The sequence below is a fragment of the Ursus arctos genome, unplaced genomic scaffold (assembly GCF_023065955.2).
Source record: "Ursus arctos isolate Adak ecotype North America unplaced genomic scaffold, UrsArc2.0 scaffold_12, whole genome shotgun sequence".
Lineage (NCBI taxonomy): Eukaryota > Metazoa > Chordata > Mammalia > Carnivora > Ursidae > Ursus > Ursus arctos.
Genome location: NW_026622786.1, coordinates 12,539,118 through 12,559,394, shown reverse-complemented (window position 1 = coordinate 12,559,394; position 20,277 = coordinate 12,539,118). Strand labels below are relative to the sequence as shown.

At 37.7% G+C, this 20,277-nt stretch overlaps 1 protein-coding gene across 3 annotated transcripts in view; it reads left to right on the top strand.

The window, feature by feature from the left end:
• Positions 1–20,277, top strand: part of MAGI3 (membrane associated guanylate kinase, WW and PDZ domain containing 3) — a 234,163-nt gene that overhangs the window by 136,314 nt on the left and 77,572 nt on the right. For 2 of the 3 annotated variants that reach the window (XM_026483723.4, XM_044378631.3), the window contains exon 2: positions 6,746–6,862. In XM_026483723.4, coding sequence (XP_026339508.2) covers positions 6,746–6,862 — 117 coding nt within the window. Of the gene's footprint in view, positions 1–6,745; positions 6,863–20,277 lie in introns of those variants that run through there. The other variant, XM_057310354.1, reaches the window with a different exon arrangement.

The window sequence follows — 20,277 nt, the reverse complement described above, 5'->3', positions numbered from 1 at the left end:
ACACAGTAGATATGAATGGTTAACTTAGCCTTATTTTGTATTTTGGGATGGCCAGATACCATTTTGTGAATACGTTTAAAAATATTAATAAATAGAGAACAGAATTTAAGGAATTAGCATATAAACTATAATTAAACCTACTTTTAAAGACTTACAGAGCATGCTGCTTCAATGAAAGTTTATTTTAGTGTTTTGGTAGTCAAAATAAAATCTGTTTCATTGTTTAAGAAATGCAGTTTAGGGGGCACCTGGGTGGCACAGCGGTTAAGCGTCTGCCTTCGGCTCAGGGCGTGATCCCGGCGTTATGGGATCGAGCCCCACATCAGGCTCCTCTGCTATGAGCCTGCTTCTTCCTCTCCCACTCCCCCTGCTTGTGTTCCCTCTCTCGCTGGCTGTCTCTATCCTGTTGAATAAATAAATAAAATCTTTTAAAAAAAAGAAAAAGAAAAAGAAATGCAGTTTAGGATAAAGTTGTATATAGACTACTAAAAAGTGCTTTATCAGGTGAGCTCTTCTAAAATTCATGTATTCAAGGATGGAGAGGGTCAAATGAAAAATCAAAAATACAAAATTCAACTGATTCACTCATTTTGTGTGCTAGATACTAGGACTAACTCTGTAAAAACAAACCATGGCTTGGCCCTCAGCTGACAAACCATGGACTACATTCCCTATGTGGTACCTTTTATCCCCGTGACTTATCTGCTCTATCCCACTTCCCCTTATCCCCCTGCCCTCTGGCAACCATCAGTTTGTTCTCTGTGTTTATGGCTCTGTTTCTGCTCTTTGTTTCTTTGTTCATTTTTGTTTTTTAAAGATTGATTGATTGATCGATGTGACACAGAGAGAGAGCACAAGCAGGGGGAGCGGCAGGCAGAAGGAGAGGGAGAAACAGGCTCCCCGCTGAGCAAGGAGCCCAAAGCAGGACTCAGTCCCAGGACCCTGGGATCACGACCTGAGCCGAAGGCAGATGCTTAACCGACTGAGCCACCTAGACACCCCAAGACTAGAGATTTCTAAAAGAAAATTATATGAGGAAATTCTTTTTGGGGACATAGAATGCTCTGAGCAGCTCACATTTTTTAAAAGATACACATGATTGACAAATGGAAGGAGCACATAATCACATTTATACAAGTAGACAAAATGCTTTGAAGGTTGTATCTGGAGCAAGAGCAGCAGGAAAGAAGCGGTGGGCTCACTGTCGCAAGATGTTGTTAATGTTAGCGGTTTGTAGGCAGAAATCAGACACGTACCATTCTTACTTTGCTTCCATAATCTAGAACTAGCAAAAGGAAAACAAACAGCCCGAAATGGGGGAAATTAAATTTAAAAAAAATGAGAAGATAATAAAAGTTTCATTCACTTTAAATGAATTTACATTTTCAAAACTCAACTGCTTTGCCTCCCAGGAGTTAAAGGCACCAAAGACTTGATCTCAGAGCTATTGTCAGTATTCTTTATGAAATCATGGAGAATATGGAGAGTACCAGAAGACTGAAGAGAGACAAACGTTCCATTTTCAAAAGGTGTGAAGTAGATTGTAAAAACCCAAGTCTACTTCCTTAACTTGAAACTGTGGCAAAATTTGAAGAGATTGAACAAATATAAAATATTTTAAGTGTTTAGAAAAGAATAGGATGATCACCATGAATCAATGTGAATTTGTAAGAATAAGATATGCCAAATTCATCTCATCCCCCCCCCAGTTTTATAATTGCTACTGGATTAAGGAATAGTAAAGTCCCGTACCATCTTGACTTTAGGAAGTGGTTGGCAAAGTCTCTTAGACGATCCTTATGGCAAAGGCAGTGAAATGTTGACAATTAGAATGGTTTACAGCTTGTTGAATGGCTAGTCCCATGGTGGCGTGCCATAGGGTTTCTCTAACTTACAATCAGTGTCTCTACACACACATTCCTCAGAGATAACCTCCAGTGAACATTAATTCGCATTTATTCAGAAAGCATGGATTTGTAGTGATGCGTTCTTTTGACTAAGGATTTATAGGTTGAAACTTGAGTGTCTGGATTTAGTCCTATGATTGAGATTTCAGTTACAGACTCTTCCCCGCCTGAGCTGTATTTGTAAGATCTATAGATCTGTTCTTAAGTTTCATGAATAAACTTACAAATCACTTAGAAATCAGGGAGTAATCTTAACACGTAGAGCAAAGCCTGGCTGGGTAGGAATGCTAACTTATGAAGAATCTTTTTCTCTTCCTTGTTTAGCTGCAACTGCATTAACCCCAAGTAAATGTTTTTCATACCCTTGAAATGTCAAGTTTCTGTGAAACTCTGCCTAAATAAAAGGCTGACGTTTATATACAACGTGATAATGTAGATATACTCAGCAGTGTTTTTGTGAGTTAATGTTTCTGTTGGCCTGGTAATTCCACAGTCATCTGCCTCATCAGGATATTTGTACTTTTTTTTTTTAAAAACAAATTCCCTGGAAACCTATCAAAGAGGGAACCATAATATTCTGTCCCCTTATAGAAGGTCTTTTGGTGTCTTGAGGCAAGGAGGTCCATGATGACTCCTATATCCATTATATTTTACTATTAATTATTAATCTGGAAGAATGCCAACCCCACATAGAAGTTGTTAATCTTTTATAATTGACATTTCACTGATACTTGTAATATTTTGTCTCCAGCATTGAAGATGTGTGACGACGTTTTTGAATGACTTGCACATTTTCAATAAAATGTCACATTTATGAAATTGCCCCTCACCCTTATCTTGGCAACTATTCATCTCGGCATTGCATCCAGAACCCCAGCAGGGGTTGTGGGTGGTAACTGAGAGTGAGTACAGTTCCAGCCCTGATATTCCTAGGTACCATTCTTCAAATCTAGTTCTTTCTGCTTTAACTGGCCTCTCAGTCTTAAGATCTTGTAGTCCCTTGAAATAGGAAAGGAGGTGTTTTAACTTCATTTCCACCTTAAGAAACCCCTTTATGCTGTAACTTGTGATCTATGACTTTTATTATGGCTTTGTCTTTCATTATATCTGATTTAATGGCTGTTATTTTAGTTGGATTAAAATCCAATCTGAGTTCTCAGCATACCATATCTTATAGTAAAATTTCAAATTAAAAAACAAAGAAAATCTTGAGTTAAAAAAAAAGTGTTGACTCAGATTGTCTTCTTGAATTACAGAGGCATTATCCTTTATCCAAGCTAAGTATATTCATGAAAATATGTTGGATAGTGGATTTTTACATGTTGGAGCCAGTACTATATTATTTTAAGTGGGAAAAAACAATGATGTGTTCTCTATCTATTCAAAAACTCTGAACATCCACAAATACCACTAAAACTTTTAAGCACCTATATAATAATCTATCAAAGCTTTTGTACAGTGTTTATTACAAAGCATTTGGAACACATCTACCTAATTTAAAAAATATTTAACAAATTCATTATTGGATATGTTTTTGTTCAATAAGAAAGGAGACTATACAGTTTTTTTAAATTTAAATTCAATTTAGTTAACATATACTGTATTGTTAGTTTCAGGGGTAGAATTTGGTGATTCATCAGTTGCACATAACACCCAGTGCTCATTACATCAAGTGCCCTCCTTAATGCCCGTCACCCAATTACCCCATCCCCCCACACCTCCCCTCCAACAACTCTTAGTTTGTTTCCTATAGTTAAGAGTCTCTTATGGTTTGCCTCCCTCTCTGTTTTCATTTTATTTTATTTTATTTTTCTTTCCCTTCCCCTATGTTCATCTGTTTTGTTTCTTAAACTCCACATATGAGTGAAATCACATGGCATTTCTCTTTCTGACTGACTGACCTATTTCGCTTAGCATAATACCCTCTAGTTCCATCCATGTCGTTGCAAATGGCACGATTTCATTCTTTTTGGTGGCTGAGTAATATTCCAGTGTGTGTGTGTGTGTGTGTGTGTGTGTGTGTGTGTGTGTATCTATATCTGTATATATCACGTCTTCTTTATCCTTTCCTCTTTCGATGGACATCTGGGCTCTTTCCATAGCTTGGCTGTTTTGGACATTGCTGCTATAACCATTGGGGTGCAGGTGCCCCTTTGAGTCACTATGTTTGTATCCTTTGGGTAAAAATACCTAGTAGTCAGGTATTGCTTGCAACAATCTGTCATTTCCTGACTTGTTAATTTCAGCCATTCTGACTGGTGTGAGGTGGTATCTCACTTTAGTTTTGATTTGTATTTGATGATGAGTGATGTTGAGCATTTTTTTCATGTGTCTGTTGGCCATTTGTATGTCTTTTTTGGAGAAATGTCTGTTTGTGTCTTCTGCCCATTTTTTGAACTGGATTATTTTTTCTTTGGTGTTGAGTTTGATAAGTTCTTTATAGGTTTTGGATACTAACCCGTTATCTGATGAGTCATTTGTGCATATCTTCTCCCATTCCATAGGTTGCCTTTTAGTTTTGTTGACTGTTTCCTTTGCTGTGCGAAAGCTTTTTATATCCTGATGAAGACCCAGTAGTTCATTTTTGCTTTTGTTTCCCTTGCCTTTGGAGACGTGTCTAGCAAGAAGTTGCTGTGGCTGAGGTCAAAGAGGTTGCTGCCTGTGTTCTCCTGCAGGATTTTGATGGATTTCCTGTCTCACATTTAGGCCTTTCATCCATATTGAGTTTATTTTTGTGTATGGTGTAAGAAAATGGTCCAGTTTCATTCTTCTGCATGTGGCTGTCCATTTTTCCCAGCACCATTTCTTGAAGAGACTCTCTTTTTTCCCATTGGATATTCTTTCCTGCTTTGTTGGAGATTAGTCGACCATACAGTTGAGGGCCTATTTCTGGGTTCTTGAGACTATACAGTATTGATTATGAATTATGTTTTCCTTCCACCCAGCAATGAACAAGTACAGTGATAAAAATACGAAATGGCATAATATGGTTCCATCTAAATGGAACTCGGGTTGGTAGAGCCCCTGGATGCCTGGCAGAAACCATTTCTGTGACCAGGAATTCTTCTGTGTTATCTCCGTAAATATCTTTCAGGCTTTCTTCTTTGATCACAGAGGGGTCCCCCTTCCTCAGCATCTATTTTTGGCAAGGCAAAACAGGGACTTCTTGGTTTGTGTTTATTAGTTAGGATCCGAATGTTATCTCTAAACTTTAGCAGCACCCTCGTTTCCTGCTTGTATGAATACCCTCTCATCTGGTTATGCTTGTTTATACCTGTGAGAAAAGACCAAAAAGGGGGGTTAGAAATGCTACATTATGGAATAATAGTTAAAAGAATGAACTGATCTGTAGTCACCTTTTGGCTTATCTATCCTTGTCATAATTAAGCTGTTCCAAATAAAGCAAAGAGTATATTTTAATTGCCTAGTCATTCCTTACTCGATACAGTAATCCATTATGTTTTAGCATTGCCCTTTTGTAATCATGCGAAGTCTTATCTAGTGAACAGTGTTTGGGTTGCTTTGGTTTTCATTTTAAGTTCAGCCTTTACTATAAATTCACTGCTATCAGATTTCTGCAATCCTCTATTTTTCTGCTTAACCTTTCTTTGAGACCTCTAATAGTCCTCTTTTTATCTCCCATTTTCCCCACAAATAAGAAAAAAAACTTTCATTCTCTTATTGAATCACATTGTATCTAGGAGTCTTCTGACAGACAGAAGATGCCTGTTCAGTCAGTGATAGACAGAAGGCTCCGAAATACAGCCCCACTTGGCCTTTCAGAAGATCAGAGAGCTGGCCGGTGTAGGTTGAAACGTGGGTAGTGGGGGGTTAGTGAATGGGTTTGGTCAGAGATGGCCAAAGCTAGACCATGTGGAACTTTGGATTTTATTGCAAGTGCAAAAAGAAGTCATGGTGGCGGAGACTGGGGGGGGGGAGGGCTACTAAACAGAGTGGTGATTGTCTGGGTTATGTTTAAAATCTTGCTCTGGCTTCTGTGCAAGTGGTGCAGAAGGAGGCAAGAGTGAATGCAGGGAGACAGATGAGAAGGCTGACGCAGAATGCGAGATGGGAAATGATGGTGGCTTAGATTAGGGTGGAGGCTCTGGAAATGGAGAGAAGTGGGCATGGGGCATGTTTTGGAGGTAGAACTGACAAAAGTTGCTAATGGATTGGATCCAAGGGATAGAAGTGAGAAGGAGAAGTCAGAAACTCCTGATGGTTTCTAGCTTTTGGGTCTGTTCTGCTGGGTTGATGGTGCCATTATTTGCTAAGACAAGGAAAACTAGAGCAGAGGACAAATTGGGGGAGGGTGGAATTAAGAGTCCTGTTTTGGCTATCTGAAATTTGAGGTGCTTATTTGACTTTCAAATATATCTGCAGTGTATATGAATGAGTTTGATGGCTTTGGAGCTTGGTGGACGTAGATCAGGGATGCAGACATGGTAAGAACCCAGAAGTTATCAGTATTAGATGGTATTAGATGGTATTTAAAGCCATAGATGGAAATTATCTTGGGTATTTGTCATATTCTCTGACCGATACCTTGTCCCTCCCCTACTAGTGTAAAATTACGCCCACATTATGTGCTATAGGTATATATTATTAATTATAATACTTAATAATATAATAATAATTATATTATTAATATAATTATAATATAATAATAATAGCTTATAATAATTTGTTTTTAGGAAAACAGTGTTGTTTTTAGTAAAATACGCTGGTTTCTTTTTCCTGTCTATAGCTAAATGTTTAAGGGTATTCACTCGCTAACATCAATATTTAATTGGAGATCTAACAGTTACGTGTTCTGTCTTCTGTGGTTTTTTTCATAGGTAAAGTCATTAATAAAGATTTGCGACATTACCTGAGTCTTCAGTTTCAGAAAGGATCAATTGACCACAAGTTGCAGCAAGTGATCAGAGATAATCTCTACTTGAGAACCATTCCATGTAAGTATGAGATTGAATAAAAGAAAGGAGGCCAGTGTATCCTTATTTAACTCATCAAACACGTAGAAGTAATTCAGTAGAGTATCTCATATCAAATTGGGAAGACTGAGTTGGGGCACTAGGATGAAACAAAAATTGGATAAGGAGAAAAGTTTTCCAAGGACATGCAGGGTTTTTGTTTTTCAAGTAGAAAAACTAGATTCTATATCGTAACGTTAAAAACAGTCGTTAGACTTGAAGAGTTTAAGACTTTCTGTGTACATTTTGCTAACTAAATTTTCTTCCGTAAATCAGTTCCAAATGTTTATTCAGTAAGAAAGCTTTTTTCGCTCTCAGTGCCTTGTACACTGAGAATAAACATTTTTCTATTAATTATTAGGACATTACTAATTTTAAAATCTGCCCCTCCCCCAAAGGAAAAAGGAGGAAATGCAGTACCTTCTTTGTAGTAATCCATGTTGAATTTTTATCTAGATGTTTGTATATCTATTCCAGTCTTGGTAGTTTTCATAGGACCTGGTGGTGGTGGTGGTTGTAAGGACGCCGTGTGTGTGTGTGTGTGTGTATGTGTGTGTGTGTGTGAACACATAACAAGAAACCATGTATGCTTACATTTTGGCTTTAGTTAGCACAAGTCTGGGGAAAAATAAAAAGCAGTAAACAATAAAAAAATGTTCTGGTTTGTTTTCCTTTTCAATATATTTATAACTTCTTGTCGATAGTAGCTCTTATAATGGCTCTGGAATTCTTTATTTCTTTTTCTTGTTATTTACTCTTACACAGTGTCCAGTATATCACCAAGTGTGCCTAATTATACTCCTCAAATACCGATCCTTCTGCACTGCCTTAGACCCTCCCCCTTTCTTGCTTGAACTTTTTTTTTTCTTTTTTTTTTTTTTAACAGATAATAATATGTAGGGGCAAAGAGCTAGGTGAAAAATCTTGATCCTTGGACAAGTTACTTGATCTCCCTGAACCTCAGAATCCCCATATATAAAATGTGAATAACAAGAGACACCCCATGTAGTTCTAAGAATTAAAATGAGAACATGAGTGCCAACCACCTGTCCTCGAGTAGGCCCTCAGTGTCTGTCCTCTTCCCCATTCTAGCTGCATCCGCACCTCCGTCCGGTCTGTAAGTGCACGTCCAACTCTTGTCCATCTACAATTTATCCTTCAAAGTCTCTCATTGAGTACAAGTCCAGACTCTTTAACATGGTATAAAATGTTTTGGGTTTTATTTTTAAATCCAACTCTTTATGTATGATTTCCTCCTGTAAATCTACCTGGTGGGATTTCAGAATTGCAACTCCTGCCTTTTTTTCTTTGCATTTGCCTGGTATATCTTTGCCCGTCTTTTTATTCTTTCCTCTTTCTGAAGCTCTTTGTTTTACAAATAGTGTTGGACGTTGTAGCCAGTGTGAAACTTGCTTTATATTTATTGATGTGATCCATGTCTTTAGTCTGCGTTTTGTCATGGTTTCCTATTTTACCCATACGCACATCATTTATATAAATAGGCTTTCACCGCCTAGTCCATTTTATTTGATCTCTCTTTTTAGAAAGGTTTGTACCTTTGTTCTAATGGCTACCTTTACACTTTTATATAATACTCTGTTCCTCCTCCCTTCCTTTTTTTGTTTTTTCCCCAACTGTGAACAATATTAAGTGATCCAGTTATTGCTTCTTACTCCTTCCTTCTCTCTCCCATCATCTGACTTGAAATAATATACATTTTTTTACCCCAAAGATAATCAGCAAGCTTGCTCCACTTCACATATGCTTTCCTCAATTCCACTGTTATTTTGGTACTTGACCTGTGTCTATAATAACAAAACAGACAGCCATTACATAGTGCACTCTCCCCTTTATTATCATCGTTATTCTTTATTCTGTGGGTAAATACACATCAAATGTAACTACCAATGCTTATGTTGCTGTTTCTTCCATGACTGTGGTTTTCTAAAGCATCTTCTCTACTAGATTTCCCAGGAAAGAGTCAGAGGATCATCATAGTTGGTCTATGGCCTTTATACTTTCAAGTTTGTTTGGATATATATGAAATCTTTGCCTTATATTTTCTTTCCTTGATTATCTTAATTCTATTAGTCGATTATCTGATTGTCTTCTGGCATAAAGAGAGCGTTGCTCTTTACAAGTCTGAAAACAATCGGATTTTCATTCCCTTATAAGTAACTTGGTACTTTGCCTGCGTGAGGTGTCTCAGGGTAGCATTTTTAGTTTCATAGCTCTAGAGCTCCCTCTTCCCTTGTTAAAACAAGTCAATAAAAATATGTACTTGTACTTTCTGCTGTACTCTGCACTTTTACTTGGATCTTCTTTTAAATTTACTTGTACTGTCCTAGTTTTGTAGTTTCTCCTCAGTGTGAGGTTTTGTCCTAGAAAGGAGCTATAGTTTATTTGGTTTTCATTCATAGGGTCCAATCAGCTGCAGCCTTTTCAGATCCTAACAGGACCTATTAACCGACACACTGAAGTGTCCACAACTCCTCCAAGAATGCGGTGGTATATCAGTAACAGTTAACATACCAAATGGTCTGTAATTACCATTCTTTACTAAAAGATACCAGATCTTCTTGGAGAAAATTCTGATTCCCGGTCTGGAGCAAGGAAAGTACAAGGTGAGCTTGGAGCATCTAATTATCCCAGAAAGTATGTAAATGCCTAAAAAATGATGGGGACATATTAGAAGCACATTTTTTTTTAAAGCCATCTAGAAGGGGTGCCCACTGACAAGATCTGAAACAATTTGAGCAACAAAATTAATAAGAGAAAGAAAGACTTCTACCATTGTCAGATACTGCATTGTCGAAAGGATAAGCCTATGATCCCTAATAGAAGTGCGGAGGAGACTGCCCACAAAGAAATCCTATGGTTTCATCAGCCTTCTGCCTGGAGCCACTTTCTGGGCCATAGTACAGGGAGGGAAAGCCCAGGCGGAGTACAGAGGCTTCTGAGTTGAGGAGACAGAAAGCTGAGTTCAAGAAGTCTGAGGTGCCTGAGATTTGCAGGCCAGGGTGTCAGAGAGGAGAGAGCTGTGAAGACAAGGAGCTCAAACCATCTGCATAGGTGCCCGCTTGACTCTGTTGCTGAATACTGAGCTGAAGATGTGTAAGATGAGATTCCACATGGCCAGGCAGAGATTCTCTGGGAGCTCTGAGGTTAGCAATTTCCAGAGTTTTTACAGGGCTGGGAGAATCTGAGTTCTAGCCCACCTGAGTGGAGAGACCTCAAGGGTCATGGCTTAGTAGGAGGGCTAAAATAGGTGTAAGTTCCTTGGGGCCCATTTTAACAAAGCTTAATGAAGCAAGCCCCCCGAGGATTAAGCAAATATGCATCTAACTCAACTGTTAGCAAAAAGAAAGGAAGGGGGGGCGGATGGGAGGGAGGAGACGGGGAAAAGCAACACCCGTTAAAGGAAGACAACAAAATCTCAACACTGAATAACATCGTATTTACAATGCCCAGTGTCTAATAAAAATTCTTAGATATACAAAAAAGAAGAAAACGTGGCCCATAATCAAACGAAAAGTCAGCTGAACAAAACGCAAAACAGGAATGGCACATATGCCAAATAAGCAGGTATGACTGAGCATGCATTTTAGAGTTGCTATAAATATGCTCAAGGATTTAAAGAAAAATAGGAATAAAATAAAGAGAAAATGGAATTTTTTTAAAGAATTAAATGGAACTTCAAAAATTCTTGGATGGAAACAGCAGAAGAAAAGATCAGTGAACTTGAAGACATAGCAATAAAAATGAATCAAACTGAAACAGGAAAAAGACTGAAGAGATTAGCTTTTTTTTTTTTTTTTTTTTTTTTTTTTTTTTTTTTTTTTAAGTATACAGAGAGAGACATTTCCACTTTTGCCATGGAAGACTAACTGGTACTGGATTTACCTTCTTACTATAAACAACCAGAAATTGGGCAAGATATATATAATAGCTGTTTTCAAAAATTGGGTCATAGGCAAAACAGGACTGTGATCCGTTCATATTGTGCTATGCACACTGTCAGCCAAAGCCAGGGGGGATACAGAAAAAAACAAATTAATAAATAGGTTGAAATTTTTCCAAATTTGATGAAAACTATAAATCCACAGAGCTATGGATCTCAACAAACCCCAAGCAGAAGAAACAAAAAAAACCCACATCTACACAAAGATAAACTTCAAATGGATGAAAGACCTCGATGTGAGACAGGAATCCATCAAAATCATAGAGGAGAACATAGGCTGCAACCTCTACGACATCGGCCAAAGCAACCTTTTTCATGACACATCTCCAAAGGCAAGAGAAACAAAAGATAAAATGAACTTGTGGGACTTCATCAAGATAAAAAGCTTCTGCACAGCCAAGGAAACAGTCAAAAAAACTAAGAGGCAGCCCATGGAATGGGAGAATATATTTGCAAATGATGCTACAGATAAAAGACTGGTATCCAAGATCTACAAAGAACTTCTCAAACTCACATGAGAAACAAATCATAAAATGGGCAGAAGATATGAACAGACACTTTTCCAATGAAGACATACAAATGGATAACAGACTCATGAAAAAATGTTCAAAATCATTAGCCATCAGGGAAATTCAAATCAAAACCACACTAAGATACCACCTTACGCCAGTTTGAATGGCAAAAATAGACAAGGCAAGAAACAATTGCTGGAGAGGATGTGAAGAAAGGGGATCCCTCCTACATTTTTGGTGGGAATGCAAGTTGGTACAGCCACTCTGGAAAACAGTGTGGAGGTCCCTTAAAAAGTTAAAAATGGAGCTACCCTATGACCCAGCCATTGCACTACTGGGTATTTACCCCAAAGATACAGACGTAGTGAAGAGAAGGGCCATATGTACGCCAATGTTCATAGCAGCATTGTCCACAATAGCTAAATCGTGGAAGGAACTGAGATGCCCTTCTACAGATGACTGGATTAAGAAGTTGTGGTCCATATATACAATGGAATATTACTCAGCTATCAGAACGAATTCTCAACATTTGCTGCAACATGGACAGCACTGGAGGAGATAATGCTAAGTGAAATAAGTCAAGCAGAGAAAGACAATTATCATATGGTTTCTCTCATCTATGGAACATAAGAACTAGGAAGATCAGTAGGGGAAGAAAGGGATAAAGAAAGGGGGGTAATCAGAAGAGGGAATGAAGCATGAGAGACTATGGACTATGAGAAACAAACTGAGGTCTTCAGAGGGGAGGGGGTGGGGGAATGGGATAGGCTGGTGATGGGTAGTAAGGAGGGCACGTATTGCATGGTGCACTGGGTGTTATATGCAACTAATGAATCATCGAACTTTACATCAAAAACCAGGGATGCACTGTATGGTGACTAACATAATATAATAAAAAAACATTAAAAAAACACATCTAAATATATCATAATCTCATTGCTGAAAACCAGTGATAGAGGAAATGTGGAAGACAGACAGAAAAAAGATACATTAAATACAAGGGAACAAAGAATGACTGTAGACTTGTCAACAGAAACCAGTACAAGCCAAAAGTCAATCAAATGTCATCTTCAAAATGCTGAAAGGAAAAGCTGCCAACCTAGATTTCTACATACAACAAAAATATCCTTAAGAGAAATAAAGAATTTTTCAGACCAAAGGAAAAAAAAAAGGGAATTTTTCACTAGCAGACTTGCACTATAAGAAATACTAAAGGAAATTCTTCAGATGGAATGGGTATGATACCAGAGTGATATAACTGAAAGGAAATAGACACCCTCATAATTAGAGTTTAAGATTTCAACACGTCCTTCAGGGAAAGTAAAAAAAAAAAAAATCAGTAAGGTTATAGCATGGATAACACTTTGAACCAACTTGACCTAATTGCTACGTGTTGGAACATGCCTCCCATCCACAGAAGAATATTCATTCTTTTCTAGGGTACAGGGAACATTTACAAATGAAGACCATATTCCAGGCCATAAAACAAGATTCAATAAGTTTAAAAGAATTTAAATCATACAAAATATATTCTGTGATCATAATGGAATTGCAAGAAATCACTTAACAGAAAATCATCTGGAAAATCTCTGAATATTTGGAAATTAAATAGCACACTTCTAAATAGCCTGTGAGTTAACAAGGAAAATACAAAATATTACACATATCAGCATCTCAAAACATATCAAACCCAACATACCAATTTTTGGGATGTTGCAATAACAGTGTTTAGAGGGAAATTTATAGTGTTAAATACTTAGAAAATAATAAAGATCTAAACTCCTAGCAAAAGAAGAGCAAAGTAAACCCAAATAAAGCAGAAGAAAGGAAATAAAGATAAAAGCAGAAATCAATAAGCTAGAAAACAGAAAAGAGAGATTGATGAAACCCATGCTGATTTTTTCTGATCAGTAAAACTGGTAAACTTCTGGCCATACTGCTTAGGTAAAGAGAGAGAAAACACTGTTTAATGATACTAGGAATGAGAGAGATGGCATCATTAAAAATCCTACAGATGTTAAGTGGACAGTCAGGAATATTCTAAACAACTTGGTGACAGTAAACTGAACTCAAATGAAATGGAAAAAGTCCTTGGAGGAAAAAAAAACTACCAGTGTTCACTCAAGAAGAAATAGATGAGGGCTGCCTGGGTGGCTCAGTCGGTTAATCGTCTGCCTTCAGCTCAGGTCATGATCCCAGGATCCAAGGATTGAGCCCCAAGTCGGACTTCCTGCTTGGTGGGGAGTCTACGTATCCCTCTTCCCTTTGCCCCTCCTGCTGCTTGTGCTCTCGCTCTCACTCTCTCTGAAATAAATAAAATCTTTAAAAAATAAGAAATAGATGAGTTTATAACAGTTCTCAATCTGTTAAAGGAATTGGATTTGTAGTTTGTAACTTTCCCATTAAGAAAGCATCGGGCCCAGATGGTACAGGTGAATTGTTCCAAACACTTAAAGACGAAATAATACCAATTCTACACAGACTCTTTAAGAAAATAGAGGAGGGAACTTCCCAACTCATTCTGTGATCTGATTATTATCCTGATTCTAAAACCAGACAAAGACTTAAAAAAAATTATTAGACCACAATTTTTCATGAACATAGACTTAAAACTCCTTAAAATATTTTAGCAAATCAATATATAGCAATATGTAAACAGGATAATACATTACAAATAAGGGGTATTTGTCCCAGGAATGCAAGGTTGGGATAACATTTGAAATTAATATAGTAACAGATTGTAAAAGAAAAACAAAACAAAATAGGTTATCTCCTCAAATAGATGCAGAAAAAACAGTTGACAAAATTCAACTCCCATTCATGGTAGAATCACTCAGAAAACTAGTCTGCCAGTTTTTATTTAGTGCCTCTTGGCTTCAAATTACTCTTTTTTTGCCCGGGTATGATATTGCAACATTCCTCCTTTGCCAACTGGTAGGTACAACGTCAAATTATCTTGGGGCTGGCAGGTAGTATATGCTGGAGAAAGAAGAGTCATCTTTTCCTAGTTCCAGTGTGTCTTTTTCTTTTTGCTCCTGCCTGCAAAAAGACACTCAGTAAGTTTCAGCAGTGCTCCAGCAGTGAACTTCCCACCTCATAGGCGGCTTCCTGAGTTCCACCAGCGCACCTGCTGACTTCCTTGCAGTTTCCTAATGAGTTTGATGGGCACCCCACATGGCTCCCCAGATTTCAGCAATATTCCCCGCAAGTAGTTTCCTACTGGGTTTCTGGCAGGTCCAGCCAGTGTCCCAGATGGTTTTCTAGGAAGTTCGAAACAACCCCCACCACAGGCAGCTTGCTGGTGAATTTCATCAGTACGCCAACAGACTGTTCCCTGTCTGCCAGCCTTGACCCACCAACTATGAACCAGATCCATCCCCAGGCTAGGACCACACCTCCTCCAAAGAAGTCTGAATCCCAGAGTTTGGGAGCATCCCTCCCTTCCAAGTTTGTTCCTTATTGGAGTATTCTCCCTCAGCTCTAGGGTGATACTCTTTAAAGTTCTCTTTTACTTCCTCTTAGCTAATTCCTTGTAAATAGTCACGTTTTATATTAAGCTCTCCTTGTTCAAGTTACCATGTTTCTCTCTCCTGTTTGGATCCTGATTGATACAGAATTGGTACTGGTAGGAGCCCCAGGAGACAGACCCTCCAAGAAGGAATTTATTTTTATTTTTATTTAAAGATTTATTTATTTATTTGACAGAGAGACAGCCAGTGAGAGAGGGAACACAAGCAGGGGGAGTGGGAGAGGAAGAAGCAGGCTCCCAGCGGAGGAGCCTGATGTGGGGCTCGATCCCAGAACGCCGGGATCATGCCTTGAGCGGCAGGCAGACGCTTACCAACTGAGTCACCCAGGCGCCCCCCTCCAGGGAGGAATTTTAAATGTGGTTGTGTTCTCAGGCTTGAGCACAATGCCACGTTCCTTCCAGTGGGAAGTAGGATGCTCGTGATTCATGACAAGAAGTGGCATCACAATGTAATCACAGTATCAACTGTGGTTGATCGAGGTGAAGTGCTAGCTGCATCAAGGACCTTGGGAACCCAAATGACTGCTGCCCTTGACCTTTTTGGCAGAGGAATGATGGTTACAAACACCATGGCGTGGAATGGATTCTCCTGAGGGTATCAAGCACTTTAAAAATCACCTGGTTATTATTATTATAAACCAATAAAACAAGGCTATAATAACACTTTTCAACACTTATCGCTACCTGATACAGACATTTGCTAATAGAAAACAGTAAAAGAAGGAAACATTAATACAAAATAAAGGCCAAATAAAAATCAGTTGAAAGTTTGAAAGATAAATCCACACATTATTATTTGAAATTTTCACTCCTAAAATGAAATTGTAAAGTACAAAAAAGTATCACTTGTATTATTTGATAGTTTTGACTTTGGTAACAAGTATTCCAGACATTAAAAAAAAAAAAATTCGTGTTGCCTTGATAGGCCTCAAATTGTTAAGTTTGTGTCCAAAAACGTCTTCAGATCGGGCATTAGTCATTGGTCATTTGAATAAGCTCGTTTTCTTTTTTTAATGGTGAAAATATGTTGTCTCCTTGCCCTGATTTTGGTTTTGCCTTTGAAATCTGTATTGCTTTTACTTCAGATTATACACCAGTTTCTGATTTCAGGTTGGAGCGTTCCACAATAACGTTCACTTCTCTCTGCATTTCTTCTATTAAAGGATTTACAAAGCACTGAAACTCATAGCATATACTCAAACAGTGGAAAATGCCAAAGGACATTGCTGGGTAGTATTCAAATAGCATTCAGATCCCCCTTCAAGGTTAACGTCATTACATAGAATCACACATCAGAACTGCCAATTTAAGGACTTATTTAGCCTTCAACACCTGTGATTTTGGGAGCCTACCACTCATAGGATTTATATAAAGTATAAATGCATCTAACCACGCTAATATTGTATTTGCAAGAAGGACTCACTGTTAGCACAGAGGGCCTTGACCTCACACTTGTAGCTTGGGAACAGCTGCAAGTAAGACTGACGAGTGGATTGTGACTGTTGCTGTCCCACGTGCTTCTGTGCTGGTGCCTGGAAATGTCAACTTGACCATTCGGTTTCACTTGTCAGTGTTTTCTGCTCTTGCTTTCAGTTGATGTCTTTAGAGTCCTTCAAATCAGTAACAGTTCTATGTCAGATGATTAAGCTTTAATTCTCCCAGGAGAATTATAATATTTTTTTCTCCTCATCTTCCCTATCAACTGATTTTTCTGGGGATTTAGAAAAAATAAATTGGCCAAGAGACTTCAAGGAAGAATCGCTACATGGAAATGCTGATCTAAATCAACTGTAGCTCTCATCTAGGAGTTGGTGAGAATGCAAAGTATATTTACTTTGGGACATTTTCTTTTAAACATACACTTACTATATGACCCAGCATTTCCACTCCTAGGTTTTAACTCAACATAAATTTAAATGTATGTCCACCCAAGGACTTTTAAGTTTATAGCTGCTTTATTTATAATGTCCCAAATCTGGAACCAGCCCAAATGCCCATCGATGGTGAACACATAATCAAATTTTGGTATATCTGTACGATAGAATACCACTTAGCAATAAAAGGCTATTGAACCACATCATGGCTAGATCTCAGAAGCATCATGTCAAGTGAAGAGGCCAAGTAGAAACCACTACTGGAATCAGTGTATGATTCTATGTATATGAGATTCTGTTAAACACGAAACTACAGTGACAGCAGATCAGCAGCTGCCACAGGGTCAGAAGACCTTTAGGAGTGATGAGTCCCAAGACTCACAGAATTGTACCGTCAGAATGAGTGAATTTAATTGTCGGTCAGTTACATCCAAATGAAGTGACCAGATGGGTTCCCACAATTGTTTTCTTTTATATCATTAATAATTGACACATGACAGTTTACAGAAAGATATTTATAATAGCATGTAAGCATTTGAAATACCTAGAAATTAATCTCTAAAGAAGTGTAAAGACTTCTGTAAGATAAAATTAAGGGGCCATAAAGAAGATCTGAATATGCTGACCGATTTCTTGTTCCTGGATTAAAGATTCAGTATGATGGACACAGGAGTTCTCCTCAAATAGGTTAATAGAGTCATTCTAATCCCATAAAAATTCCAGCATTTTTAACCTATTTCTCTGACTCCAGGTTTTATATGGAAGGGCTGTAAATAGAAAAAATAAAATAGGTGGACTTGTTCAACTATATACCAAGATATATATATAATATATATAATAATTATAGCACCATGATAATGGTGCAGGAATGGTCAGTGGATAAATGGGAAGTAGTAGAAAGCCCAATAACACAACCAGTTATATGTAACCATTTCTATATGAGATTTCTATGACAGAAGTGACATACTGATCAGAGGAGAAAATAATTAACTTTTCAATAAGGGTGTTGAATAGCCATCTGGAAGAAAAAAGAAGATGGACTACCACCTCCTGTCAGACCGAAAAAGATCTATTTTAGTGCATTAAAGTACTAGGTGTGAAAGGCAAAGTTGTGATGCTTTTCATGAAGAATATAGAATATATTCTATATTCTATTATATATTATATATAGAATATCTCCTGAGGAAGGATTTCTTCAACAAGACACAAAAGCATTAGCTATAAAGGAAAGGATTGATAAATTTGACGATAATAAAATGAAAAACTATCATTAAAAGACCATTAGAAAAGATGAAAAAAATCACAGAGTGGGAGAAGATCCTGTCCGTTCTGCTACAACTTTTGTTTCTGTAACACAAGTAAGTTCATATATGATTGGTAAGTAGGTGGAATAATGATGTCAATTTAATGGAGGCAATATGGGTTCTTACTCCATTTTCCCCAGCAAGCCAGTGTGTGTGTCATCCAGTAGCAGCAGGTGAACAGAATATACAAATATAGCTGAATCTTGCATGCACCGTGCATGATGCCCATTCACCTCGATTTGGCCTCTTTTCTCAATTTAGACATGTGCTTTATCCTGCAAATCAGTTATTGCATCTTTTGCCTTATTTTCATTATACAGTAGCTCTAGTCTTCCTTATACCCCCTTCTGTCAAGCTATCTTTTCTTTTTTAAAAATTGTTAAAGACAAAGTATTTTATTTCCTCTAGTATTTTTATTAGGAATTTAAAATATCTTTTAAACTTAGTATTTTTAATTAGGGTTGTTAGTGATTTTGTTAGGCTCTGGTTACAAAGTTGCAATAGGTTTTGAGAAATCCACCCTGACCTTGTTTTCTCGGTAATCTCTACTATTTGGGGAACACAATTTTGCAGGAAGTACTGTTTCTAGAAAGCATTTTTTTAAAAAGACTTATTTATTCGTTTTAGAGAGAGAGCACAAGTGGGAGGGGCAGAGGGAAAGGGAGAGAGAATCTTAAGCAGACTACGCTGAGCACAGAGCCCACCGTGGGGCTGGAGACCATGACCTAGGCCGAAACCAAGAGTTGGATGCCCAACCGACTGTGCCCCCATATTTCACATTTTTGCAGAAACTCCCCCTTTGCAACACATATATCTGACAAAGGACTGCAGTGCTTTATCAATAGTTAAAGTGTCTACACTTTAACCTGTCTACAATTGGATTGTATCTTACAGTAGATGGAATCTTTTGATTTCACTTGCCAGGTTTTTTTCTTTTTTAGTGATAAAATAGTGGTGCGTTTTAGAAGCTGTTGATTACTTAGATTTGATGAAGTACTATAGTAAAGAACCACAAATCAAGTTTTAGAAGATAGGAAACCCAACAGAGACATGGCAAAAGCTTTGAACAGTCACTTCACAACAGGAGAAATCTCTATGGCTAGTAAATATTTGAAAAAGAACATAAATCATCACTGATCTCATAAATCAGTTGCACATTAAATACACAGTGAGATGCCTTCACATGTTGGCAGAAGTTTAAAAACCTGGCAAGTGTTAATGTGGACATAAAAGGATGCATATGGCGTGATTCCATTCATATGAAGTTACAAAAGAGGCAAAACTAAGCTGTGTTGCTTAGGAATGGATTACCTAGTGGGTTAAAAGAAAAAACATTTTAAAGAAGAAAGGAAATCATCACCACAAATGTCAAGATGGTAGGTACTTTTAGGGGTGGGGGGAAGGAGAGATTTATGATTGGAGGCATGTATGAGGGGCTTTTGGTCTCCCGGTGATACTCTGTTTCTTCAGTTGGATGGGTTTGCTTTATTATTACTTGTTAAGCTTTACATATATGTCTTATGTGCCTGTCTGTATATTTCAGAATAAAACAAAAAGAGGGGAATGATCAGTTATATCAAATGTTGTTGATAGGTCAGGTAATATGAGGACTGAGACTTGAGCATTGGGTTAAGCAAAGTGGAGACTCCTGATGAACATGGGAGATTGTCTCAGTGGAGTGATTGGGGCAGTGATCTGATTGGAATGGGCTCAAGAGACAGTTGGAGACTGTGAGTAAATAGAACTCAGAGGAATTTTTATGTAAAAAGGAGAAATATAGTAGGGACTGGAGGTGATATAGAAAGCTTTACATTAAATATATAGAGTAGCAGCAGAATATAAAAATAAATTTTCTGGAATGCTGAAGGCACTAGGGTAGGGTAGATGAAAGGAGAGAACTTTTTATGCGTAAGGGATTACACATTTTTGGAGAGAGGATGTGAAAATTTGTAATACCTATATTTGTAGAGAATTAACATTTAAGCTCCTTTTTAAGTCTTGGAAATATATATGTGTGTCACACGTAACATTTCATATCTACTAATGGAAAGAATCATGAACATCACCTTGCTTAACACTACTTTGCGGAGAGAGAATGAAGCCCAGAGGGATTAAGTGCTTGCTTAAAATCGTACCATTACTAACAATCCCAGACTAAAACACAGAGTAGCTCCTGCCCCTTGGATCAGTGCTCTTTTTGTAGTATTATCTATGAGA